Source organism: Myxine glutinosa, chromosome 11 (assembly GCF_964187855.1).
Source record: "Myxine glutinosa chromosome 11, kmMyxGlut1.1, whole genome shotgun sequence".
Classification (NCBI taxonomy): domain Eukaryota; kingdom Metazoa; phylum Chordata; class Myxini; order Myxiniformes; family Myxinidae; genus Myxine; species Myxine glutinosa.
The window spans coordinates 131,122,976-131,140,277 of NC_136271.1; the positions used below are offsets into that span (position 1 = coordinate 131,122,976).

Genomic DNA, 17,302 nt, shown 5'->3' on the forward strand with positions numbered 1-17,302 from the left:
ACGGTAACCCATCTGGGGGATTAATTCACCGAAAAGGTAAAGCGGAGTTAAACGCTGGACCTTGACTGAATGAAACATCCTAGACAGCGTCCATGGTTGCTTAGCAACCTATAGTGCTGCGGAATTATCTGGGTGGGTGGGTGGGTGGGAAGTGGGTCTGAAAGCTCCCCCTCGTGACCCCCGCCGAACCAGTCACAGTATGTGTAGAATTCCATCCTGGATTCGCAGGTACTTTGTATTTAAGGATTACAGTGATTGAACAACTTGTTGACCTCAGCATAATTAACCTTTTGTAACGACGTCACAGCTCCCCCGTAGCTACCTTCTTCTGTGGAACAGTTGTGCATGGTTCCCATTGCAAATGGAAATTGATAATACATAGACATCTTGTATACACTTCTTCATTTTGATAATACACAGACATATTAGTCTTGTGGAATCAATGTTATGAGATGCTAAAGTTGTCGAGTATAATGAAGGTGTTTACATACTTTTTGTAAACAGAATTGTAGACGACTGGAGGAGCTAGAATACAAAATGTTGCAGTTTTACAGAATTACAGGGCATTATAGGGGACCGTGGATGCAAAGTCAATGACTCAGCTGTATTGTACTACCTACCACATGAGTGTACGAGTGACAGAAAGAAAGAGGGAGGGAGGGGAATTTTTAACAAGAATAGAAGGGAGCAGGTGGGTATGGGAGAAAGTACGAGTTGAGAATGTACGGCACTCCTAAAGGGACAAGAGACAGCAGATACAGGCAGTCAGTTTCACCGATGAGAGTATAAAGGGACGAAGGAATGGAGCAGAGTATTAAGTGTAGAATTGGGGAGGGCTACCAGGTGTAGAATTCCGTAAGAATGTGTGCGACCTGGGTGGGCTGGGGTAGAATGGATAGATGAGAGGGCCGGAGGATAAAGACCAGAAGTGAAGGGAGAGCCCATCAACCTGCAGGTGTTGAGAGAGAATTGGATCATGAGGCCTGGCCTCTTGTCGAGAGATGTCAACAACGTGGAGAGCCTTGGACTCGATCGCCGTCAGAAGTGCACACCCATTACTTCTTTATCTTGAAGTGTATTCAAACAAATATTTAAAAATAGGAATATCTACAAAGTTGCAAAATGAAAAGTATGAATGGTGCGGATTATCAAAGTGTATGGAAGAAGTGTAAAAAGTGAGAAAATACTGTCGAGGTAAAACAACTGAAGATAATTTTAGGGGTAAAATTATCTATATTGTATTTGATTTCTCACTGTTAATCGACAAATGTAAAAAAAACCCCAACCTTTTTGTCTTTCTGCAGTCCTTACCATCGAAAACTCCTGGTGTGGGGTTTACTCTGGAGATTTGGGAGCAGCAGCGGCTGGCTGACATAGACAACTACCTGCAGGCATTTCAATCGGAAATGCTCCACCACAAAATAGAATTGACTGCTCGGGAGGTTTGCAATCAAACTCTTTGTTATCACTCTCTCTCTCTTCTTTCACTGTGTGTGTACCTTGGGTATTTTGGTGTCTTGTAAGGTCTTTATTGCTGGATTTATAATGTTCTGATGGAGATATTAGGAAGTCGGTAAGACTTCCTATGTAGGGATGGCACGGACACTCGATATGTTCAATACAACACAAATCTTCAAAAACATCTACCAAGATACAAACTTATAAACCTATGAAGTACCTAGCAGTCTGTAGATGATTTCACATTCAACTACACTCATGAAGCTCTTGGACAGAATCGCCGAGCTACAAAACTGACAGACACAAAACAGGTAGGTTGTAATTCTTTCATCTTCTTCTTTTCTTTTTCTTCTTCTTCAACCTCTTCTTCTTCCTCTGTTCAGACAGCCTTACTCAAAATAGGTTTCGGCTCAGTACTTCGATTAAGCCTGGAAGATGGCAAGGGCAACCCACTTCCGCCACTTACATGCCAACATCAAACTTGGACGACATGAGGGTTGGAGTCAGGATTGCAGGAAGACGTATCTACAATCTAAGGTATGCTGATGAAACTACCCTATTGACAGAAAGTACAGAGGACTTAATGGCACTGCTGCAGACAGTGAAGAAGGAAAGTGAAAAAGCTGATCTTTATTTAAACCTAAAAAAAACCCCTAAAAATCTTGTCAACTGAGAAGATCGACGTGTTCAGATTGGGAGACGATCATGCGGAAATTGTGGAAAGTTTCATCATTCTGAGATCTATGATTGAAGTGAGTGCAGAATCGAAAGGAGAGATTACTAGACGGACAGCAATGTCAGGATTGATAAAAATTTGGAAAGACAAAGATGTGACACAATGCATTCCAATGGGAGGCCGGTGAATGCTCTGGTATTTCCAGTTGCAAAGTATGGGTGTGAGTCATGGACCTTTACAGAAATAAAAGAAGATTGACAGTTTCAAAATGTGTTGTTGGAGACGAATGTTAAATATTCTATGGAATGCAAGAAGAACAAACAAAGCAGTGGTTGAAGAAACTAGACCACAATGTACATTAGAAGCGCTGAACACCCCGCACGTACGTACGCAACCGGATGCCTAACCCTGCTTTTCGCTTCGCGAGCGCAGGGTAATAATTGGACTCATGACCAGTACCAGAGTATTGGAGAGTAGGCAATTTAATACCACAATACAGTATAAGAAAGGATCCAGAGAGAAATTGGGCAACCATAGACAAGTTAGTTTTATGAATTATTTCCAGGATTAGGAACCATTTGAATAAAATCAAATGGATTGCAGGAGCACAAATTTATGGAAGGGATGTTAAATTTTTTATTAGAGTTCTGATTGGATGGATGGGGGAAGTGCAGTGGATGCAGGACTGTACATCTAGACTTCCTTAAGGCATTTCATAAAGTACCACATCGGAGTTTGTTAGCTAAGGTGAGGGATTGTTGAGTGGCTGGTAGAATGCATTTACTATCAATAAATCATTAATTATAATTTCGTTGCTCACAACTAAGTAAATGCAACTTGTACCAGGCAGTTCATCTAAATGTTGCTCAGTGCGGGTAAATGCATGCCTGAGCTTTGAAGAAACAGAGGTCTCAATATTTTGTTGTTTGTCTTTTACCAAGAGCCATATTGGCCAAGCGATGTCAATGTATTGGTGGAGGAATGCCAACCATGGAGGCAAGACGCATCATTGGCTGAACTACCTTGAGCGCCTCGACGCAGTGGATCAACGCCTTACCGAGATCCATAAGGCATGCTCACGCAACGTAAGCCTAATTGCTTGGGAGAAAGAACGGGTATCTCAGCTAGTATATGTCATATACACCAGACTCGGTGGCCTAACGGTTAGAGCATCCGCTCTGAGTCTGGGAGGTCGGTGATTCAAAGTCCAGCCGAGTCATACCAACGACTTGTTACGTGCTGTTTATTTGCTCGACGCTCGGCATTTAAAAGGATAGAGCAATAGAGCATGGACAAACAACGCCAGGAAGGCAATGGCAAACCACCCATTATTGCCAAAAGACTGCGCTCTGTAAAGAGAATAGTACATTAAAAAAAAGTTCTGAAAGTGAAGCAAAACTTTAGAACCATTTTAATATGCAAAGTTTGCAATGTTGACAATATCTGATACCCACCCTTAGTTCATATGATTTCTGGTAATAGCATTCAGAGCCCTTTCAATAATGCTTTGTTTTGTGGGTTGGAGTTCCTGCATAAGTAGTCTTTTTGGAATCTCTTGGAATCAAAAAGTTACCGGGATGGTTAATAAAGTACATCGAACATGTATGTAATGGGGAGATTAAGACATTAATCATGTATGTATATTGACATTAGGGGGAGATTAATGGATGTATGAATCTCAGATGTGTAACATTTTATCTGTAATAATATTTCTCTGATTATTTTTAGCCAATCCCCATGCAGTGGGAGACGGGGTTTTGCTGTGTGTGTGTGTGTTTTTGTGTTTTTGTGTTTTTTGTCCGGGCCATAACGTTTTTTTACCATTTGACCGATTGCCATCAAATTTTCAACAAAGTTTCATTATGAGATTATGGAGAAGACATATTAATAATTTGGTCAAAATGTCAAAGGTCAGCTTCACATAAAATCGTCAATTTTCATGCAATTGACCTGAAATTTAAAGAATTTGCTTATTGGGTCACTAAATTGGTTCACCAACAAAAAGGTAGAAGCCGGCTCTTTTTTTTAGAACAAAAGGTCAAAGGTGAAGGTTGCATAAATTATCAATTCTCTTCTCATTGACCTGAAATTTTAAGTGTTTGCATATTGGGTCACTGAATTGGTTCACCAATCAAAAGCTCGAAGCCGTTTTTGTTTCAGATCAAAAGGTCATGTACATGGAGAAGAGGAAGAAGTTGTTTCTTGGGTTTGTTGATCTGGAGAAAGCATTTGATAGGGTTCCACGTGAACTAGTGACATGGGCATTGAGGAAGTTAGGAGTGGAGGAATGGTTGATCAGCGTAGTGATGGCAATGTACAAAAGAGCGCGCACAGCTGTAAGGATGAAGGACGCGAACAGTGGTGAGTTTGAGGTGAAGGTGGGAGTGCATCAGGGGTCGGTACTAAGTCCACTACTATTTGTAGCTGTGATAGAAGTGCTGGCTTGGAACGTAAAGGAGGGTTTACCGTGGGAGTTGTTGTATCCAGATGATCTGGTGTTGATTGCTGAAAGTATGGATGGACTGAAGGAGAAGATGAACAAGTGGAAGGAATGTATGGAGACAAAAGGTCTGAAGGTGAATATCGGAAAAACGAAGGTGATGGCAAGTGGTAAAGCATGTGGTGAGGTGGAAAGAACTGGGAAATGGCCGTGTGCTGTGTGCAGGAAGGTTGTCGGAGTGAATTCCATTCAATGTACAATGTGCGCTGAGTGGGTTCATCAAAAATGTAGTGGTCTGAGAGGGTCATTAACCAGTGTGGCAGCTACATTCAAGTGTAAGGTGTGCACAGAGGGATTCTGCAGATGGAGGAAATGTTGAGTTGAATCTTGGAGACGGCATGAAGCTGGAAGGTGTGAAAACATTTTGTTACCTCGGAGACATGCTGAATTAAGAAGGTGGATCAGACTCGGCAATGATTGCTAGAGTGAGATGTGCATGGAAGAAGTTTCTGGAACTGAGTGGCGTGCTGATGATGAGGGGAGTGTCGTTGAAGCTGAAGGGAAAGGTGTATGCTGCATGTGTGAGAAGTGTTATGATTTATGGGAGCGAGACATGGGTAATGAACGTAGAGCAGCAACGAAGGCTGGAAAGGGTGGAAATGCGAATGGTTCGGTGGATGTGTGGAGTATCGTTGAGAGAGAGAGGAAGACAAATGATGAATTGCGAAAGATGATGGGAATAGAGCCTGTGATGGATGCTGTGAAGAGAAACAGTTTGAGAGAGATGGTTTGGTCATGTGTTGAGGAATGATGAAAGTGACTGGTTGAGAAGAGTGATGGAAATGAATGTAGAAGGAAGTAGAGGACGGGGAAGACGGAAAAAGATTTGGCGAAAGATGGTCGAAGAAGAAATGCGGGCAAGGGGGTTAACAAGGGGAGATGCAGAAAATAGGGCAAAATGGAGAAGATTGTCTTGGGGACCGCAAGGCTAACCCCCACTCTAGCAGGGAAAATGGCCTTAAAATGCATGTTGTTGTTGTATCAAAAGGTCAAAGGTTCAGGGCGCATAAAATTGTCAATTTTCATCCGGCGGACTTGAAGGTTTAGCAGGGTTTGCGTATTGGGTCACTGAAGCATATTGCTTTTGAGGACAAAAGGTCAAGGTCGCCTAAAATCGTCAATCGTTTGTATGTTTTTTAGCTGTTTTTGTCATGTTTAGCATATGGAAGAAGAAGTCCGAATACAAAGCGGATGCGGATCGGCTTTACATTTTCAGATGCTTTCTAGTTTACCCTTTTTTCAAGTGCTTATTTCAATTAAATGCCGTTTGTGTTTCTGAAAAGTTATCATGTTTCCTATAAGCCCTACTAACTAGTGTAACAAAAGCAACTTGTGATTGTAAGGTTATTGGATCTTTAATCTATCTACATATCAATCATATCTACACCAGAGTGAACCCTGGTGTTGGGCTAGCGGCTAGGGTGCCGGCTTAGGATCCTAGGATCCTGGGTTCGAATCCCGGTCGATCGCTGAACCAACGCCAGGGGGGTTGACTCAGCCTGTCTCATCCTTCCGAGGTCGGCTAATTGAGTACCAGTTCACTGGTAATTCCCTGCTTGTCGTAAAAGGCGGCAAAAAGGGTTCGCGTCAGGAAGGGCATCCGGCCGTAAAACATTGCTTCAAAAAGGGGACCAAAAAACAACAACAACCACGGTGCCCGAAAAAGGCCAACCCCCACTTTGCGGGGAAAAATGGCCTCTAAAGGTGGTTATATTTTTATATATATAATCTATCTACATAAACCGTAGACATCATGCCGATGAATGAAAATGGATACATCTTGCACGTTTCTTTGTTTTTTTTTGTTTTTTTTTGTATACAGAATCGAGGCTCGTGAAAGAGCTAAAATGCCTAAAATGTTATCATTGAAATTGAACTGTATTCTTTCATAAACTGAAGCAATTTTATTCAATTATTGCTAATTGATATGATGATATTGATATGATTGCTAATAAGGTGATAGTGTTTCTAGTAGAAGAAGATGGTTTATTCCAAGCAGAGAGTGCATGCCTCTTGAAAATCAATTTGTGGAAGTGTGTGCATGACAGTGGGATGATATTGTGACATCAGAGGCGTCCGTTAACATGGTCGCTCTGAGCCAGCTGGAGGTCTTATAAATGCCTCCGCAGATCCCAAAATAGTGTTTATAGTGACTGCGTTCAAGGTTACTGGAATTCCCCCAAAGTTCACCCAACGTAACCGAAAACTGCTTGTGTTCGCACGGGAATGCAAGAAAGTGGGGAAACGTTTTCTTTACAATTAAAATGATTTAATAAAGGAATATGGGGGGGGGGGGGGGGGAAGAGAGAAGAGAGGATACACTAACAAATAAATAATTGGAACTGATCAGGTGCTCAAAGACAATTTGTATAGAAGCACACACTTGTGTACAATGAAACGAAATAAAACACTAAAGCCAAACCCATCTATGGTGCCAAAGAAAAATACCAGGACTCACACAACAATGGGGAATGAGCGAGGGCTTGAGGAATGGCACAAATTTGTTGTGGGTTCAGTATGGTCCAAGCTGGTATTGGATCCATGCAGGCTGGTGTGGCACATGGATAGTGCGGCGTAAGACGAGAAGATGGTGATGAGGATAGGTATGGTGATGAGAAGAGGGATGCTGCCTCTGCCAAGGTCTGATCCCAACTCCAACTTCTAACTCCAAATGCCAAACCAGAACTCAAACTGTCATGCTCTGGTGTGGTTACGGCCCTCGTAACCTTTGGCGCTGCCTTTGTGGGCGGCGCATTCCACTCATTAGCCATCTGAATCTTTGGGCGTTCCATCCTCAGAGCCATCCCACCTAACGAGGTGGTTCCAACAAAAAAAGTCCTCCCCTACCCTCTCCATGGCCAATCTTGCTGCCATGGCTCGCGGTGCACTGGCCAAACAGTCTGTGCTGTTTCCTCCTAAAGTGCAATGTGCTTTCCAGATGTGCATTTGCACCTGAGTCCTCACATGGCTTCACTAGGAAAGCGGAGGTTTAAAAAAACTTTTATAGGTTTTACACTTTATAAGACAGAATACAAACTCTATCAGTGCACTTTTTACAATACGACTTACTGTGACATGTTACGAGTAATCTATGCTATGTGGTTACATGGTCCATGCTATTCTTACCACAATCTATATATGGATCCTCCCTCCCCCCTTCCACATAATAATATTGATTATAAATAATACGTTACCTGGTCAATTGAAGTTGAGCTTGCCAATTACTTTGTGCCAAATTTCTCTCCTCGTATTTTTTATTCCTGCTTACTCGAGAGATTTGGTTTGCTGTGTTAGTCAGGTTCACTATGTCAATAAATTATATTTCGTTCAAAATCATGGTAGATTACCAAACCTATACATTTTTGGAAAGGTTATAGCATAAGGAAACTAAAAATCAATGTTTACATTTGGAGAGATACCTGTATGGCGGCCATTTTGGATTTTCAAAATGGCCACTGTAAAATACATATTTTGTTCTATTTCTGCCTCTAATTACCCTAAAAACTTTAAAAAATATACTAAACCTATATTTTCAGGGACAAGGAATCCAATGAAAGTATCAAATTAGTGCTGTGGGGAATGGTAAGACACGAATCAAAGGTTTTGAATTGCAAAATACTGTCTTTATATTTGCGATAAGTTGCATAATCAAATACATGTTATCATTTTGTACAGGCAGTTAATAACATCAAAATGTGTCACAATAATTCATATCACCAAACATACACAGGCAGTCAGCAAAATCATATATACACATGCAGTCGGTATAACTTCACATCGACACAGGCAGTCAATGACAAAATATACACAGGCACTCAATGGCATCAAACATACACGATTACAGAATATGCCATTTAGAGTTCGTCATCACTGTCCTGTGTGTCGTATCCGACAATATAGTCCGCATCGTTTTCACAGTCCGTTCCACACAAGCAAAGGTCGGTCAAATTGATTGGCAAATCGAATTGGTCGAATGGTCGATCGAATCGAATTCGATGAATCGAATCGAATCGATCGAATTGATCGAATGGTCGATCGAAACGATTGGTCGAATGGTCGAATGGTCGAATTGGTCGAATGGAATTGGTCGATTGGTCGAATTGGTCGAATTGGTCGAATCGAATTGGTCGGAATTGGCAAATGTAAACATTGATTTTCAGATTTTCCATGTAATAACGTTTCCAAAAATGTATAGGTTTGCTAATCTACCATGATTTTGAACGAAAAAACATAGTGAACCTGACTATGTGCCTTAATCTGTGGAAATGTTTTTGCGTTTGCAATACAACTTGTACTAACATCAACACCTCTTGCTGGATGTGATTGCATCGTCTCGTTTTGCACCCAAATGTTCCGATGTTCTCGCACGGATGCAGCCACACACTCTCCCTTTGTGTTATACCATCCAAGCCACTTGGAAAGAAAAGGAAAGCCCGTTCACTCCACTTCTCTCAGCCAAAGGCCTAAATGTAGTTTGGTGCAATTCTTGTCTGAATATTGGCAACACTGTTGGACATCTATTTCTCCAATGGGGGTGCCACAAGCGATTTACTTGTTACTCAAGTAGTTCCTTACTGCCCTGTTCAGCCGAGGTTCATACTTTTTTTTCTTTCCAACTCCACTCCACCCTTTGCTTGTCATGCGGAGATCATTAAAATTATCATTGATGAAGTTCAATTTTATTCTCTTTGGCACAGGAACAACAACACACAACAACATGCATTTTAAGGCCATTTTCCCTGCTAGAGCGGGGGTTAGCCTTGCGGTCCCCATGACAATCTTCTCCATCTTGCCCTATTTTCTGCATCTCTCCTTGTTAACCCCTTTGCCCGCATTTCTTCTTCCACCATCTTCAGCCAAGTCTTTCTCGGTCTTCCCCGTCCTCTACTTCCTTCTACATTCATTTCCATCACTCTTCTCAACCAGTCACTTTCATCCTTCCTCAACACATGACCAAACCATCTCAACCTGATCCTCTTCCCAGCATCAATCACAGGCTCTATTCCCATCATTTTTCGCAATTCATCATTTGTCTTCCTCTCTCTCAACGATACTCCGCACATCCACCGAACCATTCGCATTTCCACCCTTTCCAGCCTTCGTTGCTGCTCTACGTTCATTACCCATGTCTCGCTCCCATAAATCATAACACTTCTCACACATGCAGCATACACCTTTCCCTTCAGCTTCAACGACACTCCCCTCCTCATCGGCACGCCACTCAGTTCCCGAAACTTCTTCCACGCACATCTCACTCCAGCAACCGTCTTTGGCACACACGTCTTTAGCAACTTTGGCACAGGAAGAGGAAATAAAAATGCACTTTAAGATCAATGACCCTAGTTTTAACTGATGGAAACTTTTCAGTTTTCTCTCTCTCCCCTCCTTTCCCCTCTTTCTTTGAAGAAGAACTCACGCCTTCATTCTCTTTCCCACAGCGGTTAACACACCTCTTGATATCCGGTTGAGAAACGTCGCTGTTTATTATTTTCTTCTGACGCAGACTGACCTGAGTCTTCACGAAGACTAACTTTTCATGATGTGGTACCTCCATTGTGCACTTCAGGACAGTGTCTGCATTCGATTCCTAATTTGGTCTTGTGTTTTTTAAAATGGCGAAGTACTTTTGTAGTGCTTTTCGTGAATTATATTTTGTATTACTGGTTAGATTTCTAATGAAACCAGCTCTGCAACCTATTTGACATTTCCATTTGAGCAGTTTAAGTTCTTGATTCAGGAATCACACGCTCAACTCCCAAATAATGTACGATGTTGATTTGTCCAATATCTACTAATCTGCCAGCAATTCATATAGAAAGAAGTAAGTGCACAATGTCTCCATTTTTTCTTATCTTGCAGGGGATATATGTATAGGTGCCTCAAAGAGTCTCAGCAAAATTATAAATGTAATTTTATTTGAAAAGAATTCTATGTACATATTGATTTCCCTCCCAAATCACCTCTTATAATTGAATCGTGACTGAATCCCTATGTTGCAACAGTATTTGCTGTAAAGATCTTGACCAACAGAGGGCGACCACCACCCATTCATCCAATCACATCCATGACATCGTGAATGGGGTCTCTGAGCTATGGCTGGGAAACACATCGAGGAAATTGTAGTGTCGATTGATGAATTGGATATATATATATATATATATATATATATATATATATATATATATATATATATATATATATATATATATACATATATATATATATACAGTCACGTGAAGAAGGAAGTACACCCCATGTAAAGTTTTGACTTTTTCAACATCTATCTATAATTCCACTAATCTCTGTGTGTATGTTTGTTTGTATGTTTGTCTGTGACCGCTGTTTCTCGACAACTACCGGTCCGATATACTTGAAACTTGCCAGGTATATTGCTGGGGACCCGAGGATGTGCCTTTTCAAGGTTTTAAATTAATCGCAGAAGTAGTTACCGAGCTATGTCCAAAAAACGATTCAACCAATCAGAGAGCAGCGAGCTATCACGTGTGCCGAACGTGGCGAACAGACTCTGCCTCGGATGGCACATTTGAGAGCGTATTCATTTATTTCCCGTCGGCAAACTATGTTGCCGTTAAACTATGTTTTAAAACTAATTAAAACTAATTTGCGATTCATCGTAACTGCGATTCGTAACTGCCGTTCGCTTTGGCTTTGCGAATGGACCAAACCATTTCATGTAAATAGAGGGGGGGGGGGGGGGATTGTCACCGTACTCGCAAGCCGTTCGCTTTGGACCAAACCATTTCATGTAAATAGAGGGGGGGGATATAATTTTAGATATAGATATAGTACGGGCATGCCCTAGTATTTCAAAATACAGCTATTTGATGTTCATTTCAACAATATTGATAGATAAAGGTGATATAATATAACAAATATCATGAAACATTTACATTTTGTAGTCCATTGTATAATTTAAATAAACATAAATGCAAATTTCGCATGTGGAAAAAGTAAGTACACCCTTGGCTCTAATAGGTGGTATTGCCCCCTTTGGCAGAAACAACCTCAAGGAGGCGTTTCTTATAACTGTCTACCAGTCTCTGACATCGACTGGGAGAAAATTTTGCCCATTCCTCCATGCAGAATTCTTTCAGCTGTGCGATGTTTGAGGGGTTTCTTGCATGCACAGCTCGTTTCAAATCCCCCCACAACATCTCGATGGGATTTAGATCCAGGCTTTGACTTGGCCATTCCAGAACCCTCCATTTCTTTCTTTTCAGCCATTTCTTGGTGGATTTACTGGTATGTTTAGGGTCATTGTCATGTTGCAAGTTGCACCTTTGGTTGAGCTTCAACTTTCTAACAGATGGCCTCACATTATCCTCAAGCACCCTCAGGTACAATGAAGAATTCATCGTGGATTCTATGATGGTGAGCTGCCCAGGCCCTGATGCAGCAAAAATGCCGCAAACCATAATATTTCCACCACCATGCTTTACAGTTGGTATCAGGTTATTGTGGTCAAATGCTGTCTGGTTTTCGCCAAACATGTCTTCTGGTACTGTGGCCAAATAGCTCTACCTTTGACTCATCTATCCAGAGCACATTGTTCCAGAAGTGCTGGTCTTTGCCTTGGTGTTCATTCGCAAACTTTAGTCTTGCCCTGATGTTCTTTCTGGACATCAAAGGTTTCCTCCTGGCACACCTCCCATGTAGATCAAATTTGTGCAGTCTCTATCTAATGGTAGACTCGTGCACTTTGCATCAACAGTGGCAAGAGCTACCTGGAGGTCCCGTGATGACATTCTGGGGTTCTTAGAGACATCTTTCAGCATCTTGCGGTCTGCTCTCGGGCTGAACTTGCTGGGGCGGCCTGGCCTGAACAAATAGGCAGTTGTTTGAAATCTTCTCCACTTGTAGATGATCTTCCGGACAGTCAAATGATTTATTTCAAATTGTTTGGAGTTCTTTTTAAATCCAATCCCAGACTCGTAGGCATCTATAACCTTCTTTCTGAAGGCCTCAGATAGCTCTTTTGATCTAGGCATGGTGACCCCACACACTTGAACAACAAATAGCAAACCAAACTAAATGTCTGAGGTTTAAATAAGACAGGTTCTGCCAAGATCCTCTCTAACGATGTTCTACTCATTTGCACCTGAGCTGATGCACCTGATTCTAATTTTAGGTATTTGAAGTAGTGATAAATGTAGGGGTGTACTTACTTTTTCCACATGCGAAATTTGCATTTATGTTTATTTAAATTATACAATGGACTACAAAATGTAAATGTTTCATGATATTTGTTACATTATATCACCTTTATCTATCAATATTGTTGAAATGAAGATCAAATAGCTGTATGTTGAAAAAGTCAAAACTTTACATGGGGTGTACCTACTTTTTCACGTGACTGTATATATACAGTGCATTCAGAAAGTATTTAGACCCCTTCACTTTTTTCACATTTTGTTATGTTACAGCCTTATGCTGAAATCGTTTAAATTCATTTTTCCCTCATTAATCTACACTCAATACCCCATAATGACAAAGAGAAAACAGGATTTTAGAAAGTTTTGCAAATTTATTAAAAAGAAAAAACTGAAATATCACATTTACATAAGTATTCAGACCCTTTGCTATGACACTTGAAATTTAGCTCAGGTGCCTCTCATTTCTCTTGATCATCTTTGAGATGTTTCTACACCTTGATTGGAGTCCACCTGTGGTAAATTCAATTGATTGGACATGATTTGGAAAGGCACACACCTGTCTATATAAGGTCTCACAGCTGACAATGCATATCAGAGCAAAAACCAAGCCATGAGGTCGAAGGAACTGCCTGCAGAGCTCAGAGACAGGATTGCGTCGAGGCACAGATTTGGGGAAGCCTTCAAAAAAATATCTGCTGCATTTAAGGTTCCCAAGAGCACAGTGGCCTCCATAATTCTTAAATGGAATAAGTTTGGAACAACCAGGACTCTTCCTAGAGCTGGACGCCCAGCCAAACTGAGCAATCGGGAGAGAAGGGCCTTGGTAAGAGAGGTGACCAAGAACCCGATGGTCACTCTGGCTGAGCTGTAGAGCTCCAGAGATCCTGTGTGGAGATGGGATAAACTTCCAGAAGGACAACCATCACTGCAACACTCCACCGATCTGGCCTTTATGGCAGCGTGGGCAGACGGAAGCCTCTCCTCAGTGAAACACACATGAAAGCCCGCTTGGAGTTTGCAAAAAAGCACCTAAAGGACTCTCAGACTGAGAAACAAGATTCTGTGGTCTGATGAAACCAAGATTGAACTGTTTGGCTTCCGTCTGACCACCTCCTGGAAGGTTCTCCCATCTCCACATAGGATCTCTGGAGCTCAGCCACAGTGACCATCGGGTTCTTGGTCACCTCTCTTACCAAGGCCCTTCTCCCCGGATTGCTCAGTTTGGCCGGGCGGCCAGCTCTAGGAAGAGTCTTGGTTGTTCCAAACTTCTTCCATTTAAGAATTATGGAGGCCACTGTGCTCTTGGGAACCTTCAATGCAGCAGAAATTTTTTTGTTGGCTTCCCCAGATCTGTGCCTCGACACAATCCTGTCTCTTAGCTCTGCAGGCAGTTCCTTCGACCTCATGGCTTGGTTTTTGCTCTGATATGCATTGTCAGCTGTGAGACCTTTATATAGTTAGGTGTGTGCCTTTGCAAATCATGTCCAATCAATTGAATTTACCACAGGTGGACTCCAATCAAGGTGTAGAAACATCTCAAAGATGATCAAGAGAAATGGGAGGGCACATGAGGTAAATTTCAAGTGTCATAGCAAAGGGTCTGAATACTTATGTCAATGTGATATTTCAGTTTTTTCTTTTTAATAAATTTGCAAAACTTTCTAAAATCCTGTTTTCTCTTTGTCATTATGGGGTATTGAGTGTAGAATGGTGAGGGAAAAAATGAATTTAAACGATTTCAGCAGAAGGCTGCAATATAACAAAATGTGAAAAAAGTGAAAGGGTCTTAATACTTTCTAAACGCACTGTATATATATATATATATATATATATATATATATATATATATATATATATATATATATATATATATATACAGTATATATATATATATATATATATATATATATATATATATATATATATATATATGTATGTGTATATATTAGGGTGGTGCTCAAAATAATTTTTTTTAAATATCTACTGGGACATGGCTTTTCGTTGTTCCTTTTGTTCCAAAATGAAAAGACACCAAATATGAAAGCAATCTGATTTTATTTAGGGGTGCCACATCAGCCTTCAAACTAAAGGTGTCTACAAAACTTTTCTATATATGGATCGAAAGCAAAACCAGAAGTTTGTTTTATGAAAATCCACCCTCCACTCACTTTCTTTGTATTCTAGCAAACACAAGTTACAATAGCTGCACAAATAGCACTATATTGCTATGAAAACTCAAATTCAATGATAACAATCCAAATGTTCAATTCATAAAATGAAGAGACACCATATCACATAATATTAAAAAACCCAAATATAATGAGAAATGTAACTCCTATTTCTGGGCCTGTTTCACCACTGTTGCCTTCCTGGCATCGGGATACATCTTCCTGTGAGCAGCAACAACTTGGAGCAGAGCTTGCTTTTGCTCTTCATCCTTTGTAAGGAGCTTATTGTAGTCTTGTATCAATGCGACACCCCTTTCTGCCCTGTCGTTCACCACGACTAAGCCACTGGCGGCTTTCTTTGCTTCCTGAAAGCTGGTTTCTTGCTCCCATGAACCAGGATCCTTATCCATCCAATCAGTTGGGGTCCCTAGGATGCTGAAGAAATGCTTGGTGTGTTTTGTTATGAGGCCAGCGATTGACAGGGTGGTTCCTCGTTTGATAGCTGGTCTCTTTGGAGAGGGGTTTTCACCGTCATTTTTCAATGCTTCAATCATATTGATCTTGCTTTCTTTGTCAATTCTGGTGTCAAAGAATGCAAATGCCACTAGTACTGGGCTCATGTACCACGTGTGGCGACCAAGTGCCTTCAAGGCTGCCTGAGCCATCTTCTGATTGATTTGTTCAAACTTTTCCAACTTCTTGAAGAGGTTAATGTCATTCAGGGGAGCCTCAATAGCTTGTGGAGCCCGAAACCAAGCCTGTACATACACAAGGCAGACAAAAATGTTGAAGGCTCGGAGTTCTCTCGCCTCTCGAAGTGTCAAGTGGAACTCTGACCGAAACATGAACACCTGTAGTGAATATAGTGCTTTTGCCATCCATCTGGCTCTGTGCATTGCTCCTGGAGCCATGATCCGGATTCCACGAGGTGGGATTCCTCCCATGTAGATGACAGTCAGTTCTAGGAGTTCACGATAATCATCTCGTGGCTGCTGATCTTTCAAACACACAAGAGCAAATTCCAGAGCTTCATCCATCATGTCATTGTTCTGTGCAAACTCAGCTGCCGTATTAGGATCTGTGAAGCCATTTTTTGGTTGGTGATGGGCAATGGACGGCCACTCCGCCTGAAACCGCTTAAAAAGCTGGATGTCAGGGCCTGATGAAGGACCGAAAAGAGTGGTGAAAACATCTCCCAGAATGATTTCGTGCGCATGATGGCGGCAAGCCAAATGAATTAGTTCAGTCTGTAGCTTCTTTTCAATGAGGACAGCAGCCCCTCCACGAACACCTGAATTGCTGGCCGTTGTGTCAAAAGACAAAGCCTTCACCTTGCCCACAAGGTTCCAGCTCTTCAGTGTGTCCACTACAGCGGTTGCCATAGCTTCTCCTCCCCCGTCAGGTAACTTGGGAACATTCAACAGCTGCTCCATTCCACGGTACTGGTTGGACACAAGGATTGGAAGACGATCCACCTTCACATGCACAAAATCTCCAGTGACATCGGGAAGAAGCTTTCCATCCCAATGGACCACTAAAGGACCCTGCACATTATGATGAAATGCTTCTTTTATTTCGTCCATGGTTTTGCATCGATGCATCATGCGATTCCGCCGCACTGTCCATCGGTTCAATGCCAGCTCTGCAGGATCCCATCCTACTGCTCTACAAATGGATGCCAAGTTGTGGACAGCCATTCGGTCACTTGTTTTCGTACGATCCAAAGAAGCTGCGACTTCAGGAGTGACAATGTTGATAGGCCTTCTTTTCTTGGGACGAGATATCCCACCATCAGATGATGAAGAACCAGCCTGTGCCGTGGTCTCAGAGTCAGAGTCTGAGTCTGTGACTTCCATAGCAGTAGCACCCACCCTTCATGACCATTTCCTGTCTCTTATTTTCCTTCTCTGCCTTAGTCTTCTCCGTTTCTTCCCTTTCTTTCTTTCGCTTCGTTTTTGCTTCCAACACAGTGTCTACAGATCCCATTGAAGCCTTCCTCTCTGAGAATTGATCGTGAAGAAACTTCCTGTCCTCGGGGTTGGTGATTATGGCCTCCGAATCTGCATGCCTAAGATCAAACGTCTTCTCCAAGGAGGCCTTGAAGGATGCTTCCTTTTTCTCTTGGGTAGCACCACCCCGCTTTGCACCTTTTTGGAGGCTCCTCCATTCTTCATATAGCCTCTCCAAACGATGGATGCAGTGCTGCTTCGTCGTTGTAGGTAGGTGAGCTTTTTCCCAGAACTTCACAACCTCTTCAATGGTGAGGGTTGCACTCTCCCGGGCAGTGCGATTCTCCTTCTTCAGGTGATGGAAAAACAGGACAAGA

The 17,302-nt window shown here is 41.8% G+C and overlaps 2 protein-coding genes across 2 annotated transcripts in view; one reads left to right on the plus strand and one right to left on the minus strand.

The window, feature by feature from the left end:
• Positions 1 to 17,302, plus strand: part of FSIP1 (fibrous sheath interacting protein 1) — a 94,897-nt gene that overhangs the window by 44,279 nt on the left and 33,316 nt on the right. Inside the window, exons 10-11 of the mRNA XM_078787132.1 lie at positions 1,305 to 1,442; positions 3,076 to 3,219. Of these exons, the coding sequence (XP_078643258.1) occupies positions 1,305 to 1,442; positions 3,076 to 3,219 (282 nt within the window). The remainder of the gene's footprint in view (positions 1 to 1,304; positions 1,443 to 3,075; positions 3,220 to 17,302) is intronic.
• Positions 13,164 to 17,302, minus strand: part of LOC144894359 (uncharacterized) — a 460,407-nt gene continuing 456,268 nt past the window's right edge. Inside the window, exon 2 of the mRNA XM_078787131.1 lies at positions 13,164 to 13,664. The gene's annotated coding sequence lies outside the window, so the exon portion shown is untranslated. The remainder of the gene's footprint in view (positions 13,665 to 17,302) is intronic.